Source organism: Camelus ferus, chromosome 15 (assembly GCF_009834535.1).
Source record: "Camelus ferus isolate YT-003-E chromosome 15, BCGSAC_Cfer_1.0, whole genome shotgun sequence".
In the NCBI taxonomy this organism is placed as follows: Eukaryota; Metazoa; Chordata; class Mammalia; order Artiodactyla; family Camelidae; genus Camelus; species Camelus ferus.
Window position 1 is genome coordinate 31,486,532 of NC_045710.1, and position 22,164 is coordinate 31,508,695.

Sequence of the window (22,164 nt, forward strand, 5' to 3'; positions counted from 1 at the left end):
CATGCAGCTCTTAAGAATGAGGACATTTTTCTACATAACCATAATATTATACATAAGAAAATTAATAATAAATTTAATGTCATCTAATATTGATCCCAAATTTTCCCAGTTGTGCCTAGAATGACTGCTAGTCCATTTGTTACCAGTCAAGCCTATTAAGCAAGTCTTTGACCGAGCCCCCAATTCTTTTCCCCTTGACACTGATTATAATGAGACTGAGCAAGCTTTTTATAGGATGTCCTACATTCTGGATCATATGATTCTTTGTGGTGTCCTTTCACATGATCCTCTTTTTCTTGTTTTCCTGTAAATTGGGAATTAGCTTCATTAGTTATTAAACATTTTTGGCAAGAACATAGGACATAGCTTTGTCCTCCCTGATGCATCACATCAGGAGGCACAGAATATAAGATTGATTTGCTTTTTAGTCTCTCAGTGTAACTATAATCAGATTGGATATTAGAGCTTGTTCTGCTAACAAGATTAAGTAGCTACTATTTTAGAAACCTGTAGATTTTATAAAATTCTATGAAAGGATTGAGTAGTGTACTGTTTGCAACTTAATTACGTTTTTGAATAATTGGTCTATTTTATCTAGAAATGTTTTTATTAAAATATTTAAAGACAAAAAGTAATATTTTTATCCACAAAAGCTTTACAATTTCCCCAGTATCTAGTTTAAATTTCTATAGTTTTACATTTTGTGTCTCCTTTCCTTCCTATCATTTAGCAGAAATGAAGAAACTAATGTTCTCATGGCCTGCTTTTCTGTCCTTTCCTACTGCTTTAAACACTAATTTCCTTTTATACTAGATAATTATAGCCAATTGTTTTTTTTTTTTTTAAGTAAGTCAGCTTTAGGAGATGCTTGTGTTGCCTTTGAATTTTAATAGCCAAGTAAATTTCAGATTAAACTTCGAATATCAATGTGAAATAAACGTGAACTAGTTCTTGATAATTTGCTAAAAATAATGAGATACTTCAACTGGAAATTTTTATTAATTGACACAAATAAGCCTTGATACTTATTTAATGAAATGTTCTCATGCCTAGACTATATTACTCATGGTAGACAAATGAGTGTTTTGCTGTGATATGTTATGAAATACATGTGATATCCTAGTTTGTCTACTGACACTGGGGTCTTGAATCTTAAAAAAAGGCCTCCGATGAAGCAGAGGAAAGTGGATCACAGGGAAAATTGGTGGAAGCTCTCAGGCAAATGAGAATTAATCATAGGGGCAACTACCGACAACTTCTGGAGGAGATGCTGACTAGTTACAGGCTAGCTAAAGTAGAGGGAGAAGAAAGCCCTGCTGAACCAGCTGCTGCCGCTGCTTCTTCGAACAGTGATGCTGGAAACCCAGTGGCAATGCAGGAAAGCCATACTGAATCAAAGAGTGATCTTGCTGAACTAGACAGCTGTAATGAAGATGCAGGGACAAAGATGAGTGGTGAAAAAATATGACCTTACTTTGTGGTAATATTTTTGTGATCTTTGATTTGATGGTTTTTACTTAGGAAATACAATGTATGCGTTTATATAACCGTTTTGTTACTTGAATATTGGTAAACTAGTTTTATTATATTCATATAGCCTTGTTTTTTTTTTAAGAAGGCCTTTGCATACATCTTTATCAGATAGTTTAAAATCGGCTATTTATATAGTACCTTGAATTTAATAAAATTATATGTCCTTTCATGTTGTATGCTGGAAATAAGGCCACCAGTTATTAGTCAGTAGTTAAATTCATACTAGATAGAATTAGAGATTACTGAATAGCAAGGTTACTTTATATTGTGGAAAAACTTGTTAATATAGATTTATACTGCTTCACATTATTTTCCGTAATAGTACATTCATAGTTAGCTATGTAATAAATTTGTGTTTTCTTCAGTAATTTTAGTTATTCAAAGAATGGCAGATGCTGGCCTGTAATTTCTTTTCAAGAATGATCATTTGTGTGTTCTTTGAGTTGTTTATATTTCACTCTCTGTAGTTTTATTTTTAGAAGTTCTGAGATACTGGATGTGTGATTATTTTTCCTTTCTCTGTATTCTTTATGAAACATAATTTTTGAAAAACCTATGTATTATTCATGCAGCTTTGGTTTGTATATTCTGTATAGCCTAACTACATACATCAAAATGTATGTCAACCAAGTGTTTAGAATGAAATTATAAGTGTTTAAGTCCAAATAAAGCATGTGATGTGGAATAACCTATGCATGTTGTACTTATTTTTAAATTATTATTTTTTAAACAACCAGGTTTGGTATATTGGGAAAATACCCATTAGAATTTCATTTGTATTTATATAAAATTTAGAAAACTTTTGGCTTGGTGCATTTTTCATTAACTGAAAGGAAAAAAATGTTGAGAAGTCTTGCTTACTCAAAGTAAATCTATTTTGTTTCTTATCCCCTTTTTGTGATGTAAAATATTAATCTTTAGACAGAATGGACACACGTAGACATGTTAGAATATTGCCATGATGAGCTTTTAAAAGATTGCAAGACTGTCAGCTTTGCTCTAAGCATTCATCAGATATTAATAAATGCGAGAATTATGAGATATTTTAAATAGCAGATATGAGTTTGGTTTTTGTTAAAATGAATCTTTAGAATACAGATGACTGTTAGTCACATGGGAAAGTGTTTCTTAAAACAACTATTTTGTGAATGTAGAACATTAACTTTTCTTTTTCATGTTTTACGTTTATCGTGTGTCTAAAGTTGCTTGAGGTACCATAAGTTGAAACTGTGGAATCTTCAGGTGTAGCTGATGTTTTGATATATTTTTCCAATGCCAGAATGTTTTTAAGTGGTTTGAGAAACAGGAAGGCATTTGGTGGAGAGGGGAGAAAAACCCAGCCAGTTATCTATCTATATTAGATCCATGTGTATACACACAATGTACAATTCACACACCTCTCTATAAAAGTACCTTTTCAAAGAAAGGAAGGTAGTTTGTTCATCTAATTTTGTTTTCTTTTGAAATTCAATCCAACCTGGAAGTGGTTTAGGTAAATAATAATAATATTCTTCCTTTTTTCTTCCTGTAGGGTGCTGGAGATCTAGAAGACCCATGGTAGCCTTATAAACCTTCTAAAATGCTTTTGATTCTGAAAATTGGGGGAAAAAACTTTTAATCACAATTTTCTTCAATACAAGGGAAAAAATATTCTTGTGGATTCCCAACGTTTTGTGATATGAGCAGAAAATCATTAGCATTTCCCATCATTTGTTCATATTTGTGTTTTCTGATAATTGCCACTTGTAGCATTGCCTGTACTACAGTATTTTTTGCCAGCCTCAGGCGTACTGGTTACAACTGTACTGAACTTTTGGCCCTAGAAACCAATGGAGTTACTTCACCACAAATAACATATGCCTGAGGTGCATGGGAATATAGTTAGCTATCCTCTGAAGACACATTATTTTTTTTTTTTTAAACAAGACACACAACATATAAGCATGTAAGAGCAAAGAATTGTATGAGATGCTCCTTTTTTCAGTTCACCAAGTTGGAAGCCTTTTGCAGCTCTGTGGCTTAAAATTTCATTTGAGCGATTTACTATAGGATTTATATTTATTATTGTTATTTAATTTTTTTCCAATTTTACCTGTATTATCAAACTGGGTTCTCCAATAATGTCCAAGTTGTAATGTTGCCTGCTTCAAGATAAAGTGTTTTTGGCAATAATACTCTAAACCCTTACAAATTTTATGCATGTGTCTACTACATCCTTCAACTCTCACTAGAAAAATCTCTTGAAACCAAATGGATTAATTTATGGCTATTTATAATTTGCTTTGACATCTCACTGCTGCAAATTTTTTTAAATGATGAGATTTGCCTTTATAATGTAAATTGTGATTTTTGTTTTACATGTGGGTTTCTATAGTTTTAATTTTTCAGCTTTTAAGATAAAACAAGTTTTGTGTAATTTGGTATAATTTTTAATTGTTTACATTATTTTAAAAGCTCAGAATATCACATTGAAATGACTATAAATACATTTAAAATTATCTATTTTAGGTCTAAGGAAATATTACAGAGATATTTTCATGGGTTCAGTAACCTTTCATTTTATAACATTGGGCACGGTACAGAGTGGCTATCACATAAGGTACTTGAAGACTATTAGTTTAATTCTATTTTTACAATAACCTTGAATCCTTGAATTCCTTTGAGTTTTGCATGTTTCCAATTAATACTGAACATGAAGAGTGAAATATTTATCTAAAAGAAGCTATTGGGGTAGGAGAAGCGATGAATGTATCCATTTGTACATGGTTTACATGTGGTGGATGCTCTGTAAACATTTTCCTATCTGTTTAAATTGTGTTTCAGCAGGATGTAATTGCCCTTGTGTATAGTTAAAATGAGTCATCATCTGGTCCTGTGTGAAATGGAATTCATGGTATTTTCTGTAACATTTTCCTGAAGTTGTTTCTGGAGAGCCACACATCTGAATACAGCTTTCTTGATCATTTGATTTATTGTGCACCTGATTTTTGGTCTAAAAGAAATTAATGCCACAACATATTTTATTTATTCTTTAGATTTTAGCCTTGTAAGTTAAAGTGCTTTCCATGATGATGTTAAAAGCTATTTGTCCCTTGACTGGATTTGGCGGGTTGTTAAAAGATAGGGAATGAAGAATGCAAAATGGTTTATTGTTCAAACTGTCCACTCTGATCCAACCCTGTACTGATAGTACCTTTCCCGTATGATATTGTGATGTTTCATACAATGCAGTGAACATAACCAACTTGTTACCTAAATAAAGAATTGATAAAAACAGTGTGACATAATTACTATTTCATATATTTAAGAGTGAAAGTCCAGTTTTGAATGTTACTTTAAACATTTTATATAGTAGGAATAATTATCATGAAAAATTTCATATAAAACTGTGTAGGCAAATTATAATTCCAAGGAGGAGTTAACCAAACTGTATAATAGAACAATACTAATTAACCCCTTCTTCAATCCAAAAACATTTTTTATACCACTTATTAAAAAAAATCCTTTTCGGGGGTTTGGTGGCCCTGGAAATACAAATAATGTGTGGAGTAGCAAGAGAAAAACCCATATTCAATATTTACTGTTTTGAATTCCCTATTCCAGCTGTTTCTCAACTGTTTTGATCTTAGCACCCATTTATATTTCTCAGAATTCAAGATCCCAGAGAACTTACGCTTTGTGGGTTATATCTATTGATGTTTATTGTATTAGAAATTAAAGAAATTTTATGTGCTATTTTAATTCTTTTTTTTAATTACCTGTTAACATAAATAGCATTGTTTTATGAAAATATTTTCAAAATCTAAAAAATTTAGTGTGAAAATAGCGTTGGTTTTGATTTTTATAAATATTTTAATGTTGGGCTGGATAATCTTCTGTCTGCTTTTACATTCAGTCTTTTGGAATGTGGCACTGTGTTAGAAGTGGATGAAGAAGTCTGGCCTCACACAAACACCTTTGTGGAAAAGTACTTTTAAGCTTTAGATAATTATAGTTATTCTTCTTTGATACTTTATCTAAACTTCAGAACTGGTGGTTTCTTGAAGGTTAGTTGCAATGTGAAGTCTGAAACTGTCAATCAACTTTGTACTTTGTTACGTTAAAATCAGTTTGATTTGTCTTACAGTTTGAATAAGGGTTCTACTTTTACATGATTTTGTAACATGCATTGGTCATTTGGAAAATACAGGTTCATAGAAGTATGCAGTTCTTTAGAATATTAACATTTTATTATGCTGTGTTTGTAATTTTTGTTGTGATCTCATCAGAAAAATCTTAAGTATTGGGACGCTGTCAAGCACATGGTGATGGATACAGACTTTTCAAAATCTTAATTTTCATTTGAAAGGTGAAATTTTATCATTGGCAACAAATATTGTCAGTTGTTTTCTTTGAGTGACAGGCTTATTTCATTCATTTCAGAGAAAATGTCTGTTGAATAACCACAGTCTTTCAGTCATTCCTTCAAGTAAAATGGCATTCTTTGAAAAGTGGCTACTAGTTCAGCTCACGTCTCAAATAATAGCATGAGACAACCATCATACTTCAGCCTGCTGTAGACCCAGGACTTCCCATTTCATCATCTAAGCTATTAAAAAGATGTGTACTCGAGGGTAGAGGTGTGATGCAATTAATTTTTACTGCTTAAGGACATTGTTAACTGAAATTGGTCCCCCCTGCCCCTTTTTCTCTGTGAGTACAGTGGTGAACATGTAATAGTGACTGGTTTGGTAATACTGTTTCTATTCATGCTAATAATATTGGTGCCTGTAATTTTTCCCACCATTTCTTTTGCACAGTCAGTGCAAATGTCAAGACCTTGAAAAAAAAAAAGTATTAATATTGTTGAGAAAATAGTTTGGATTTTACAGACCTCCTTGAAAGGTTCTCTGGGACCCCCAGACTTTGGGACTTGCTACCCTCGTCCTTTTGGACAGCTTCACAGAGTGTTCTTTTATTCCAAGTATTACGGTACTGTAATATACTATTATATAATATAGTAGTATACCAAGTATAACAGTAAATGAATCTTAAGACAGATCTGATGTAAACTTTACTTGCGGGGAGAGGTGATGTTTGTATGGTTACCATTACACTGATACTTAGAAAGCAAAGTAAAGAAGGTGGAGTCTTTACTATTGTGCTTTTTTTCTCCCAGAAAATTCTGTGATGTGTTTCAACTTGGAAAACTCATGATTTAAGGTTGTTTAACTGTAGAGCTTGATTTTTTTTATGGCATATATTTGGATCATTTTAATCTTTTAAGATGTCTTCCAATTATTGTAGATTTGTGTTATTTCTTTGAGAAGGTTTCACTTTTATGTTGAAGTTTAAAATTCGTATTTTAAATAAAATCATTTTAACATTAGATGTCACTTCAGGTTGGTCAGATAAAGATGGGATTTTTTTAATGATGACTAAGTGGATCAGAATTTTATGTTGAGTTTTTTTGGTTAGACTTTTCAATTTTCTGAACATTCAACAAGATTGGGGAGAGTTAGCATGGAGATTCTTGGTTTTTTTTAAAGCACTCATAATTTCTGTCACACATTGCTTGCCCAATTATGAGGCTTGGTAATTATAATATTTACTTAAGATAGTTGTTACATGAGTGTTTGGTTTTTAATGTGTTTGGGTAGCCAAAAGTGACTGCAGCTCTCATTTCTCCATAAGTCAGGTTTATTTTCAGATGTATGGGATTCAGTTGGGTCTTGATGTCTTTTAATAGTGGTGTTAGGCAGTTTATGTTGCTTGTGTTAAACTGAGTCTTAGTTTCAGCTTCCATCATTGAAATTAACCTGAAGATGTCCATTAAATTTCTTCTGCTAGCCAAATCTTACTCTTACCTTGAATTTAGGTTGCGTTTTTAAATGACGTCTCAAATTCACATTTCCTCTTCCAAATTGCCCTTATTTGTATTTTGGAATGAATCTGGTTTGATAAGGGAAAGCATTTGATGAATATTTTAGAATACATTTTGTTTTGCGTAGCTAAATAATATTTTTGGAAAATAGTCTATTGTAATTTGCACCTATTAAAACAGTGCACAGTGTGCAGGAAATCTGTAAGGTAGTCAAATGCTAATGTAGTAATCATCAAGACGAGGATTTAAGTTATTTCAAAGTAATTCTGAGAGTTCCTTGCTTTTGCAAATAAATTTGTAGATATGCATTATAAAAAGTTGCGTTGTCATTTTTTTATGCTCAATTGCTGGTTTTCATTTTTCTATTCAAGATTTTTTTTTCTGTTCAACTTTGAGGATTATTCTGTAAGCTTTAATGAAAATGCTGAGCAAGTGTTTATTTTTGCCCACTGTTCTGGTGATTTATGTATGTTATATTGTCAATCAGAAGTAAAACAGTGTAACTACTAATACAGAGTAAGTTGCTTCTCAGGCAGCATCAGCACTGATTCTGACTTCTTGCTGGCTTTCCTGGCTGTGGTGTCTTCTTCCCCTTATTTTCCATTTCACTTTCATGCTCCCTGGCAAACATTTCTATTAACTGTGTACATTGTTTCCCACTCAATATAACTGGTAGCTGTGCTCTTCTAGTTCAGGAATGAGGGATGCATGCATGAGCTTGGTGTTTGGAGGTTAGTTACTGTTTTTCCTCTTAGTATCCACAACTCTAGTGGGGCACAAAAGAACCATAACTTTTATTTATGGGTAGAATCAAAGCTTTGGATTTGTTTTTCCCCTTTGACTAAAAACCCTAATCTTATAATGTTGGCAATAGTGATCTTTATGATTAAGTCTGTACAGCCAATGTTATTCTCTTACTCTGTCGGCATAATACACACTTCTAATGAAAATACTTGGGCGTGTATTTGCAGTGAAGAGCACCAGTACAATCCAAGAGCTACTCTAATATATGGGTCTGGGAGCTCCTTTCCCTTTCCTGGGTCCTTAATGTTTTCTTCACTTGCGTGCTCACTATAATGAGGTGGTTTTGCTTCATTTCTATCTTGGAGACATGAAGTGCAATTTATTTTGACAAAATTCCACAGTAACTTGGTTTAGAGGACCATGGAGTTTATTTTCATGAGACTTTTGCCTGTGAATAAGCATCTTGTAAGTAAATTCACAATAGTATAAAGCTTAAAGTTATTTAATGTTTGCTATTAAAATTGGTCTTAGACAAGACTAGCTATAATTATTTTGATGCTATTGAAGTATATTCCTGAAGTGAAAGTTAGTGAATTGAATTGTTATAGTTTCTTTAGGAACCTACAAATCTCTTCATGAAGAGTTCACATTTAAAATTTATATGTAGTCAAAAATAAACTAATCTTAAGAATTTTCATCTAGTTTAAACTCTCCTTAAAATATTGTAATTACCAGAGGAAGTTCTAGGGTACCATTTCTCAACCTCCAGAGTGGTCCTGCTTTTTTACTGTTACTTGTTGGGATTCCATGTAAGATTTCATTTGAATAAAGGTTGACTTTATGAAAAGTTTGAAAATCACTAGGCACAGAGAGTACACGTGACTATACCAGTCTATGCAAATGAAACTAGATATTACTCTTACAAGAAAGAAGACTCAATAAGAACAGTGTTTGACTAAGCAGTAAACAGTATTTACAGGTTTTGGTTTGGTGATCTACCCAAGGATTGTTACTTAGTTATGTTTAGAAGGTGGGGAAGGGGACACTGGGTTGGAATAAGAGTCTGATACTGCCTACCATAAGAGGTCAGTTCTCTCGTTAGCCCTTCCCCCACATATGACCCACCATGCGTGGCTGGTTTTGATTTTGCTGGGGGTAAAATGGGAGAGGAAAGGGTGTTATTCCCAACCTCAGGTTTGAATTTATCTGCTCACATTATTACCTCTGCATCCCCCTCTTCCATAAAACAAGAGGTTAAATAAAAAGAATAAACTGGTATAGTATTCCTTTGTGTGACTGCACCACAATTTATCCATTTCCCCACTGAAAAGAGATGAAGATTATTTGCAACTTATTACTATAAAAAAACTAATGACTGGCATGTGTCTCTTGAGCACTTGTACTAGCATTTTCTGTAGTAGTTGCTTAGAAATAAAATTACTGGGTTATAGAGTATGCATCGTTTCCAGTTAATACTGCAAATGCATTATGCTAAAGATGTACTAATTTGCACTTCTACTAGAAATGTATGAAAATCCCTGTTCCTCTGTCCCTCCCCGTCCTCAGTAACAGTAAATATTGTCAGACTTTAAGTTTGCCAGTCAGGTGAATGTGAAATAATATTTAATTTGCGTTTCTGATTACATCTGAGATAAACGCCTTTTCCTGTATGAGCCATTTGAGTTTCCTCTTTAAATTTTACCTGTTTTTCTTTTGGGTTGTCTTTTTCTCATTGATTTGTAGTTTTTTTTTTTTAATGTAGTCAGGATACTAGTCCTTTGTTACATGTGTTGCAAAATGTATTTATTTTATTCTTTTATTTTGAGTATGGAGCCTTTTGTTACTTATCCATCTTTTTCCTTATGGTTTGTGTTATTGTCTTGTTTAAGAAGTCATTGCCATCTCAAGTTCTGTAATCTCTATTTTCTTTCAGGAGTTTTAAAGTCATCTTTCCAAGCACATATGCTTAGGTTTTTCATTCATCCTGAATTTACTGTTTTATATGAAACAAGGAATCTAATATAATTTTGCCAACACCATTTCAGCCCCGCCTAATACCAATTTCCCATATATGTATGATCCATTTCTAGTTTCTAAATTCAGTTCTATTGTCTTTTTGTCTAACTATGCAAACATCACACCATTTTAATTGCTGTTGCCTCATAAATGCTGATACCTGGCAGGCAGGCATTGTCTTCATCTTACATAAGTCTAGTTCATTTTAATAAAAATACAATTAATAATCTACGTTCTGTAATTCTTAATAGCCTGCATCTATTTGAGGACCTAATATTGAAAATTATTCACGCTACCTATGAAAATTACTTTGTTCCCATTTCACATTGACATTTTAAACTGTAGTGTAGTATCACACGCATCACTGTGATCCCCATTCTTCCCCTGTAAGGTTGGACGAGTAAGAGTGCCCTGCAATGCTATGTTGGAGCTTAAGGCAATAGGAAAATTAAGCAACAATAATTGTCTTTTAAAATTTTTTGGTATTTTGTGCATCATGGTTGTTGTGTTCATTTTGATTCTTTTAAATGTTGCATTAAAATATTTCTCTTGATCACTGAATTTTTTTGGCACCCCTTAAATTTCGTCTCCAAGGTGAGTGCCTCACTTGTATTGCCCTGGTCCCAACTGGTAAGTATGTTCATTCCTGGGCCTTGGAAGTGACTGTCTCTAGACTATTTTCCTGATTGAAGGCAGATGTTTCCATTGAGGAATAACTCTTCCCTATTAGTTCCCTTCAGCATAAATCAGTTTTTTTCTGGAACACTTAGAGGAATGGAGGAAAGGCTGGGCTAAGAAGAGAATCTGGTGCTCCTGCAGCAGCTCGTTGCTACTGGCTTTGCTTCCTTGGGCAGTGAGCCATCTTTTAATACTCAGAAAACATAATGCTGAGGGAAACAGCAAGTTCCAAAAGAACGTCGTTTATGTAAAAGCTTAAATCTCCAAAGTTTATTTCAAAATGAATTTTTTCGTATTTTAATATCTTTGAAATTGAGAAGCATCTTAGATCATGACATCTTACAATTGTACCAACTTGGTCATAGCTGTTCATATTTTGATTCCATAGTTGGGTTTTGTTAAAATCAAAGTCTGAAAAACCTATTACAATAAGTATAAAATAATCCTAAATATTATTAAGGCATTATTTCATAGTTAGCACATTTTTTAATCATACATAAAGGAATGGTACATAAAATAATGGAAACTTAGAGTTGATGGACTATGATGTGTATAATTTATAGGTACCTAGTATGTATAAAACATGCATGGGAAAATGACACATTAATTTAGGACAGTAGTTCTTCAGAAGCATTGGAAAGAGTTTTTTTTTAATATTCCTTCAAAAGTAAAATTATAAAAATGTTAACATCTGTTAAATCTGAGTAGTAGGTAAGATTGTCCTATATTTTCTGTAATTTTCGGTATGTTTGGATTTTTAATAAACTTTTGAATTAAATATAAAATGCAGAAACTAAGTGAATCAGTGGTCCTGGCTTGTCTTCCAGGAATGGTACCAATTTATAATCCCAGTAGTATATAAAAATACTCATATCTTCTGCTTTTTTGGCAGTATTGCACATTGCCAATCTGGTGGGTAGAATATTGTAATTTATGGTATTTTCTTGATTCTCAGTTATTTGGTTACTAATGAGATTGAACTTTTTTTTTCTTTTTTTGCTAATTAAATGTCTTTCATTAAAGCCTGTTCATATATGTTGCTTATTTTCTGTTACATTGATCATTTTTCTTACTGATTTGTGAGAGCTCTTTATATATTTAGGAAATTAGCCATTATTCTGTTACATGTTACAAATTATTTTCCTGAGTTCACCAGTTGCCTTTTAATGCTCTTTGTTTAAATAAGAATGTCAAAGAATGAATGGGACTAAACAAAACACATTTAACAATAACTGAAACGTCCTAATTCCTGAAGAGCTACAAGCTCAATGGTGTAGGTTCTCCCCCCACCCCCCAATCTTATATCATGCTACTCTATTTCTGTGTTTTTTCTCACACAGTAACTTTGTTTCTGTGCCGGCTTTTCCTATAGGCAGAGTAAAGGCTTTCTAATCACTGATAGTAGAAGCACTAGAGGGAGCTATGATGCTCTGATCTGAAGAGTATTAGGTCAAAAATAACTCCCTTTTTTTCCTCCATATACTGTTTTAAGTCAAGTATAGTGGAGTTCATTTTTTGTTTTACTTTTTTAGAAAGTTAAATTTATGTGAAGTAAACTTGCAAAGATCTTAGGTGTTCAATTTGATGAGTTTTGAGAAGTGTCTTTTGGTTTCATGCATTCAATAGTTTTAGAATTTTATCATTTTCTTTAACAGTTTGAACCTTCAATTGTATACTTAGACGGTCTTTTCACATTCTGAGTAAGTATTTACATATATTTTATGACTTTTGGCCTTTTTATTATAAATATATAATACAAATGGAATTTATTTGGGATATTACTACAAGGCAAAAATCATGTAATATTTTCCATTATTCTCTCACAGTAGTAACACATAAGCCAGTCTTTTAAAATTTATTTGAAAACGCCTTTTTACTGCATATTCTTGTGTATGTTTGTATTTTATGGGCATTCTATTTCATTACTTTATATTATGTATCTATTTCATCTTTATTATAGTTTTATTATACATTTTATTATCTGGTAAGGAGAGTGCTCCCTTAATAACCTACTTAAACAAAAATTGAATGTTTATTCTTCCAGATTAACTTTTGAATAATTTGGCCAAGATTTCCCTGCCAGATAAAAGTCCTGTTGATTTTGTTTTGTTGTATATGTACATTAATTTGGAAGTCATTGGTATCTTTAGCAAAGATAAGTTCCATTCCAGGAAAATGCTACATCTTTCTATTTATGCAAGTGTTTGTTTTTTGTAATACCCCCAGTAAAGTTTTATCATTTTCTCCATATATTCTATGCATTTCTTAAGTTAAATCCTTATTTTATATTTCTTACTGTGTTGTGAAGTAACTAGTTTTGAATATTTTGAATTCATACCTTTTTAGTAGACAACGGACTTAATCACTTACAAAAATCATTTCAATTTCTATCATTTCCACCAGATGGCAGTCTTGGGCATGTCCACTTGTAAACCCGCTGAGCGCTCTGGTGACAAGAAAGGCAGTGGCTGGCAGAACTTACAAGGCCATTAAAGTACAAGAACAAAAAGGTTTTTGTAAATCTGAAATAAAAACGAACCCCACATTATGTAATTGTAGGATTTATACTGCTATTAACCTTTAACCTTATAGCCCATTAGTGGAAGCCGAGAACTGTCACTGCACTCTTCAAAATCCTGTTTTCCTCTGTCCATGTGATAAATACCTGTGGCTTCTTGGCAGCACTTTTGCTTTTATTCCAGGGACTTTCATGGTTAAAGGCAGGCTTTAATCTGTCACTGTTGTTTCCCTTCTCCTAAAGGCATTATTTAAATCACAAGTTACTGGGTTTCTAAATATTTGTGTAAGAGTAGCTTGTGACTGTGGCTTTTATGATGCCCAGATCTCTTCTGAAATATGAAGTACAGTGTTTATAGTTAATAGAAAGGGAGATAGGTTTGTTACTGGCTTGTTTTACATGAATACAAATCTTAATAACCCCCTTAAGTTAGATACTTTTTAGCTTCACCTTGATGACTTCAGAGCCCTATGTTTAGGAATATAGAAGGTAATGAATTTCTTCATCAGAAAAGGAATCAGCTCAGGTGTTTTCTCATGGATACTTTTCCCAGTTGCCAAAAGAAAGTACTTTTGGACAACCATACACCTCCTAGGTAAGCTCCCCTTTTGTACCTTTTATTGCAATTCCATTCGCTAGTTTATATAATCAGGGAGTGGTAAGTGACTGTGATTGTGCAGTAATTATGTCCATTCCCTTTCTGAGAGATTTTATTTCCACTCTGAGATTGAAAGGTGTGAGAAAGTATAGGAAGAACAAAAGGAACACATTTGCTCCTTGAGCACAAACGTGTGCCAAGGTTGACTTGCCTTTCCAAAGAAAATTAAATATTCTAGGAGGTAACATAGAAAACTTTACAGACACTAGGTAACTTCTTTTAGGGAAGATCATGGAAAAGTTTCCTTTTTCAATCCCTGATAATTCTAAGATGTAGTTATGTGGAATGGCTAGTTTCTTTTGTGTATTGCATGGATTCATGTTTTGTGTAATCGATGAGAATGAATGTTGAAACGGACTTAAGGGAATCTCAGCTATGCAGTAGTTATGCCTAGAGCTTTCACGTAGCGTGCTAAGACATACCTTTAATAAGACAGAATCAAAATTGGTTAGAATTAGGTTTATGTCACACATTTCCATATAGTTAATGGGTAGCCTAAATTATATAAAGAAAGCCATAAGTTAAATACACCTGGAAGATTGGCTATGTAAAATTATCTTTGAAAAGGAAGGAATTCTAATAACCCATGATTGTGTGTGTGTGTGTGTGTGTGTGTGTGTTTTTAGGGCTTTTGGCTTTTCAGGATGGGACACATGAATCTGGCAGTTAAGACAGTAGTCTTTATTACAGTGTAACAGTGTATGCACTGCACTAGTCAGATGTCTTTTACCATCAAAAGTTTACACGTCAATGCCAACTGCTTTAACACTAGGAGAAATTGCACATCAGAAAGACACACACACACACACACACACACACACACATATAACACATATATACACAAATGCCAACTTGAGAGATAAAGTGACCAATAAAGCAAACTAATCTGTAGATTTACATCCTCAAAATCTTTAACATAGTAGTTCTGAAGAATTGTCATTTGTGTGTTCTTCAAAGAGAGAATAATAAATTTTATAGCTGGATAGATCTTTAAATACGTATTTATGATATCTCAAAGTTGGAAAATCCCCAAGTGCCAGATGGTTCTTTAGCAGCTCTGATCCGATTCACCAGGGACCAGATCGACTTCCATTTGGGGGCAGCTCTGCCTGTCCTGGTTCATTCTCTGTATCTTCCCGTCACTTGTCTTACTAACCCTTTGGGGCCAAACATTTAAGCACCGGTGTTACAGTGACTCCCAGCAACTTCTCTTTTCTTCCCTAGTTATTTCCCTCATATATCTTGGCTTCCATTGTCTTTACCATCCAAACCCCAAAGGCTTTGTTTTTTCTCTATCTTTCTTAAGCTATACAATCCAGAACTGATCATTTATAGGTAGCAGAGCTGTTGTCCTTTGTTCTTGTTAATACTCTTTTGTTTTTCTATTTAACACCCAAATGTTGAGCCAGCTCTTCTGACACCCATGTGATACTGGTGAACTGAGATTACTTGTCTTGAGTTATACTTACCAGTGAGATACTGATTAAGTTGAGATTAATTATCTTTACTGCTGTTAAGTAGTCTTTCTCCTGCACTTGTGCAGTTAGTGTTTTGTTTAACCTGCTTTGCAGGACCTTTATTTATTGTAAATTTTCTTGTGTTAAATTTATTAACCTTTTGAAATATCTTTGGATTCGTCTGAAATACATGTGCTATGTTATTCTTTTCGGTCACTCCAAAATTTGATATGTAAACATTCAATATTGAATGAAACAAGTTTGAAGGCAGCGGCCTGTGAAACTTCTCTTTGGTATGATACAAGTTGGCCAGTCTATCAGTCAACACCTGTTAGGTAAGAATTCAGCATTTTACTGATGCATCTGTCAGCCCGTTTCTCTCCACGTTTGTCTATAAGGATGTCATGGGATCTTACATTCCTTGCTGAAGTCCTGCGTTTTCCAAGTGTTAATCAAGTAACTGTCCCCAGAAGTTCATGAAATTAAGTCAAACCTGCTGATACATAGTGAACAACGTTCTTTTTCCAAAAGGTTTAAAAACATCATTATAATAAAGATCTACTAGGGCCTTTCCTGGGATCAGTATCAATTTGTTGCCATCTTTTATGTGTTCCAAACACTGGGATGACATTTACCTTTCTGATGTGGCCTCTCCACACTTCGTTATAACTACAGTTGGCCAGCCAGAAGTAATCTTAGATTTTCAGTATCATTTTCTTGTTTTCCATTACTGTAAAATAGGAGATAAAGTTCTTACTGGCCCTATCACTTGTGTATAAGTCAACTTTTTTAGAGGTTTCACTGTGACCCTGTTCCCTTAGGTCCTTGCACATCTAGGTGTTTATTTGTGCTTATGATGTTTCTTGCCTCATTTATGTGTTTTTGAGATTCTGAACTTGTTACATTTCTTTCTTTGTAAACTGGTAGTTTCTTCTTTTCGTTTTGTGGTGGTGGTTTATTCTTTATAGGTACATCTCCCTTTTTATTCTGTATGTATGTGATTCTTCAACTAAAAAAAAATTTTTTTTAAATAGCCCCAATGCATTTAAGCAAAAAAATCAAAACTACAACTTGTTCCACAGCCTGAGGTAAAGTGCAGCATGTAAACTGGACAGAACAGAACAGTGCCACATCCAAAGGGTGCTACTCACATCACAGACACGGGGAACTTAACTACAACTTTCTAGCAAGTGGCAGGAAGGTGTTCTTACTAATAGTATAGTTGTATCTGCAACAAATATCTGTCAGGTGGAAGTAAAGCAACTGGAAAAAGGAATCTTTCTGGAGAGTTTTGGGTTTTTTTTGCTTTTTGGTTTTTTACCAAAGATACCACATGGGCTAGCAGTGGCCCTGGAGTGTAGCACTTGTTCTGCAGAAGGAGTAAGTGTAGCTTCTCTCTCTACATCCCTCCCTACCTGTATTACATCTTCTTCCCCTTAAAAAGTGAGGAAAAGTTGCACTGTAGTAGTGTGGTGGAGGAACTGAGCAGCATGTACAGGACCAGCTTTGTATTTCTAGCCTTGAGCTGGAAAAGCCTCTCTGTGACACACTTTGGGTGCCCTTTTATCTCTTGTTTTCTTGACGTTCTTGATTGCCAAGGCTCCAAAAATAGCACGTAAGAAAGAAATAACGGAAAGGAAGAAAATACCCCAGATGTAGACAGCTTCATAATTTTCTGCAGATAGATGAATTATATATCATGTCTATATAGGTAGTACATTTCTTGGCACACATTTCTGTATACATGCTGTATTTCAATAAAAATACTTTTAAGAAAGAACCTTGGCTGATACAGTAAACTTCATATATATTTTATTCATATGAAGATTTTGTCTGTTAATGGAACACATGAAAATAGTTGAATAGTTGTGGCAGGTATGCTTTAGGTTGTATGAACTAAAATGTAGACTATGTGTTTTGTGAAAAATTCACTTTCAGGGAAGTGGGAGGCAGAGGAGAACCTTAAAAAGATGGGCAGCATTTTAATAAGGGTAAGCTGAACTGTTTACAACATGCAGAACCAAACCTGTAACAGTTCAAACAATAGAAGTTTATTTCATGCTCATGTATATAGACCGAGGTGGGTGTTCCAGGTAAGTTGTGCTTCTTTCTTTCATTGGTGATTCAGGTATGAAGCTTTTTCTGTTTGTGGCTTTATCATCACTTCGTTATCTGTATCCAATTAGCAGAAGGGGAAAGTAGGCAAGGAAAAGATACCCCTGCTTCTTAAAATTCTCACTAAATTTAAGGGGCATTGAAATCATACAAGGCATATTCTCTGACCACAGTGGAATTAGCGTAGACATCAGTAACAGAAAGATAAGAACAACATACTTAAATAATCCATGTGTCAAAAAATAAACTACAAGAGAAATTAGAAAATATCTTGACTAGAATAAAAATGAAAATCCCAGCATATCAAAATTTGTGGACCAAAGCTAAGGCAGTATTTAGAGGGAAATTTATAGCTTTAAACATACATTAGGAAGAATGTAAGGTGTCAATTTAAGAAACTGCAAGTGCAGGAAAAGAAGGAAACAATAAGAATAAAAGAAATCAGTGAACTAGAAAACAAAGAAAAATCAAATCAGAAGTTGGCTCTTTGAAAATATCAGTAAAGTTGATAAACTTCTAACCAGACTGATCAGGAAAGAAAGAAATTATCAGTATCAGAAATGAAAGGGGAGATAGCACAGATCCTATAGACATTTTTTTTTAATAAAAGGAATATTATGAAGTATTTTCTGCCAATGAAACTGACACCTTAGAGGAAATATTTGAAAATAAATCAGTGTAATTCCACACTGGGAGTAAAAAAGAAAAACCGTATCATCTCATTACATTCAGAAAAAAAAAATGGTAAAATTCGACCCATTCATGGTAGAAATTCTCTGCAACCTACAAATAAAAGGGAACTTGCTCAACCTGTTAAAAGGTGACTATGTCATACCTCATCCTAATACCATACTTAGTGGTAGAAGACTGAATACTTTCCCTCTAATAAACCGAAAAATACACTTGTATTCAATGTTGACTGGAGGTTTTAGCCAATGCAACAAGACAAAAAATAAAAAACATCCAAATTGGTAAGACACAAAACTGTTTCTTTGCAGATGATTTGATTGTGTAAATAGAAAGTGAAAAGGAACTATAATATACTACAACTCTAATTAGCAAGGTCACAGGATACAACTTCAATGTACCAAAATATTTATATTTATATATACTAGAAACAATTGAAAATTGAAATGAAAAAAAAATCAATAACATTTACAATAGCATCAAAAACCTTGAAACAATTGGAGCTAAATTTGATGAAGTATGTCCAAGACCTAAACATGGGAAACTACAAACCATTTTGAGAGAAACTGAAGAAGACCTAAAAAATGGAGATATGATGTTCTTGAATGAAAGATTTAATATAGTTAAGATGTCAGTTATCCCCAAATTGATTTAAAGATTAAGTGAAACCCTAATCACAATGCTTAGCAGCCATTTTTTTGGATAGAATTTGACGAACTGATTGTAAAATTTATAAATACAATTGGACCTCGAATAGTCAAAACAACTGATAAAGTAGGATTAAATTAAGGGATGTGTATTACCTGGTTGCAAGAATTACTATAAAGGTACAGTAATTTAGATAACATGCTTTTGACGTCAGGCTATATATATACATATGCGTACGCACACATATCAGAGGAACACAGTAGAGATTCCAGAAATAGACTATGTAACGCTTATATGGTCAGTTGATTTTTTACAAAGCTGACACAGTAATTCGATAGGAGAAAGGAAAGTTTCTTCAACAAATGGTTCTGGAACAAACACATAGCTATATTCAAAAAAAAAAAAATTAACCTTTACCCCCTATCTCATGTCACACAAAAACTAACTTGGAACAAATCACAGACTTAACTGTAAGAGCTAAGACTAAAATTTCTAGATGAAGACATTGGAGGAATCTCGGTTAGGCAAAGCTCAGGTAAGAATAACTTCTACTCTACTAGAGAGAGAAAGACACTGTTAAGAAAATGGAAAGGCAAGCCTTAGGCAAGACGTATCTGATTAAGGACTAGTGTTTATAACAGATAAATTTTTTAAATAAGTATAAGATTGAAAAACTGAGTATTTCACCAAAGAAAATACACAAGTGGCAAATAAGCACCGATGCTCCAAGGTATTAGTCATTAAGGAAGCGCAAATTGTACTAACACCACAACTCACTGGAATGACCAGAGTTACGAAGACTGGCGTCGCAGACAGTCAGTGAGAGTGCGGAGCAAATGGAGCTGTCACACATCGCTCACGGGAAGGTAAAAGTCCAACCATGTTAGAAAACAGTTTAGCAATGTCTTACAAACTTAAACATTACAAACTAGTCTTATGGCCTAGCAATTCCACTCGGTATTTCACCCAAGAGAAATGGAAACATATGTCTACACAAAAATCTACATGAATGTTTATAAAAGCTTTTTTAATAATAGCCCAAAATTGAAAACACCCCAAAAGTTCACCAGCTGGTGAGAGGATAAACCACATCCATTTAACGAATACGAATTAGCAATGAAAAGGGCGAACTACTAATTCATGCAACAACATGGGTAAATCACAAAACATGCTAAGTGAAAGAAGACGGACCCCAAAGACTTCATACTCAATGATTTGATTTATCTGAAATTGGAGAAAAGGCAGGATTTAGTGACAGCAGATGGGCTGTTGCCAGGTGCGGGGGGAGGGGACTGACTAGTAAGGAGCGGCAGGCGGCTTCCGGGAGTGACGGGATTGTTCTGTATTGCGATGGCGGTGGTGACTACGTGAGCATACACTTGTCAGGACTCATCCAAGCATACACCTAGTTTGTGTTTTATACCTCATTAGTCTGACTGAAAGGAAGAAAGAATATAAACAATAAAAATGTGTTAATGTAGATTTGGGCTTGGCTGTAACATTCTTTCACATCTGTTTTATATTTAATAATTTTCATTTTAACGTATTTCAAAAGATACAAATGAGGTAAAATTCACAAGAAAAGTTACTTTTCACATGGGCTTCTCTGGTAAGTACCACCAGGGATTTACTATTTATGTACTTATTTAGTAGTTATCTACATGAATGTATTTATTATTTGATTGATTAATGCTTTTCTTGAGTAATTGCTGGGATGATGGGGTTGGATGAGGAGGAAGCTTTGCTATGTAATCTTTAAATGGACTGAATTATATGATATTGATGGCTATAAACCAATCAAGGTCACTTTAGTATATAATCCCATCTGCTACCCTCTCCTGACAGTCAGGAAGTCTTACTAATAAACTGTAACTTTAAAATTTTCTAAGAGTAATTTAAAAAATTTTTTTGAAATTCAGCTATAGAAGATGCCCATAGTTGAGTTTCTCTCTTAAAGAGCCAGTTTTGTAATTTTTTAGAAATGTCTCTTTTGCATGGCATCCTCTCTAATGCAACATTCCCAAAACCAAAAACAATTTCATTCACTACTTATAAGGAGTAGAGTGCTTCCATTTTAATTATGACTTTCATTTTGATGTTTCCTCAAGCTTAGGAAAGTGGAATTCTACCTTTTAAGCAAAGGTTGTGGTCTTTCTGGTACAAAAGTATATATAGGCTTAGCATGGCATCCTTTGAGGCTTTTGGAGTGATAACTTTTTTTTAATAATAATAATAATCTCTTAACATATTTAGTTATTGCTCTTTATTCTGTAGGTCAAGGGTCAACACACTTTGTAAAAGGCCAGAGATTAAATAGTTTAGGCTTTGGGGACCACATTGGTCTGTCTCTCAACTCTTCTACTGTGGCGAGCAGCCCCAGATATAAACAAGTGAAAGTAGATGTGTTAGAACCAAGCTTTATTTACAAAAACGTGTGTTGGGCTGGATTTGACCTGGGACAGAGTTTGGTGACCCTGGCTGGACCCCCCCCCAAAGTAAATCCGCTAGTTGTTGTGACAAAAATGTTTGTATACTCAAATAACATATTTGTATACTCAACTAACATAGGTACATCTATGAAGAGAATGAATAATGATAACGGCAGGGTTCAGGACATGCTACCCCAAAACATGGCACCTGGGCATGTTGCATACTCCAAGCTGTAGGAATGTGAGAAATGATGGGTGCAGGAAGGGCCTTCTGACTTTCCCCTGAAGCAGTTCATAAAACCCTCCTTATACCAGGAGGAAAGAAGCATCCTTATCTCTGAAGACAAAGGGACTCAGGAATCTGAATGAAGTTTAGCTTTGCTGATTTCCCCAGTTTACTACCCTTGCCTCACACCCTCTGTCCTAGTCTATCTTTCCACTCTTCAGCAAACTTAGCATGAAAACATTCAGGCTTGATCGTTTCCTCCTGTTTTTATTTCCTTATGAAGGTCCCATATCACATAAAGCTTCAATAATTTTTTTTTTCTTGTTAATCTATCTTTTGTTACAGGGGTCTCAACCGAGAGCTTAAAAGGGTGGAGGAAAAAGGTATTTTCCCTGCCCTGCAATAATAAAGTGTTCATCAGGAAAGTTCCATATCAGAAAATCAGGGTCTGCATATTCTATGACTGTGATTAACTGTGTGCAAAACTCTCTCACTTCTAGAAAATACAAAGATATTTGTCCAACATAGCTTACAAACTATTTAATGTATTTGATTATGACTTTGCCTGATAAAGCATGCTTTAGTTACGAAT

At 33.9% G+C, this 22,164-nt stretch overlaps 1 protein-coding gene across 4 annotated transcripts in view; it reads left to right on the forward strand.

The window, feature by feature from the left end:
* Positions 1-19,323, forward strand: part of PPM1B (protein phosphatase, Mg2+/Mn2+ dependent 1B) — a 78,770-nt gene extending 59,447 nt beyond the window's left edge. For 2 of the 4 annotated variants that reach the window (XM_032497427.1, XM_032497423.1), the window contains one exon: positions 1,163-2,225. In XM_032497427.1, the coding sequence (XP_032353318.1) occupies positions 1,163-1,468 (306 nt within the window). In that variant the 3' untranslated portion in view covers positions 1,469-2,225. Of the gene's footprint in view, positions 1-1,162; positions 2,226-3,064; positions 4,811-12,489; positions 12,535-13,237 lie in introns of those variants that run through there. The other 2 variants (XM_032497424.1, XM_032497425.1) reach the window with 2 other exon arrangements.
* Positions 19,324-22,164: the final 2,841 nt, after the last annotated feature.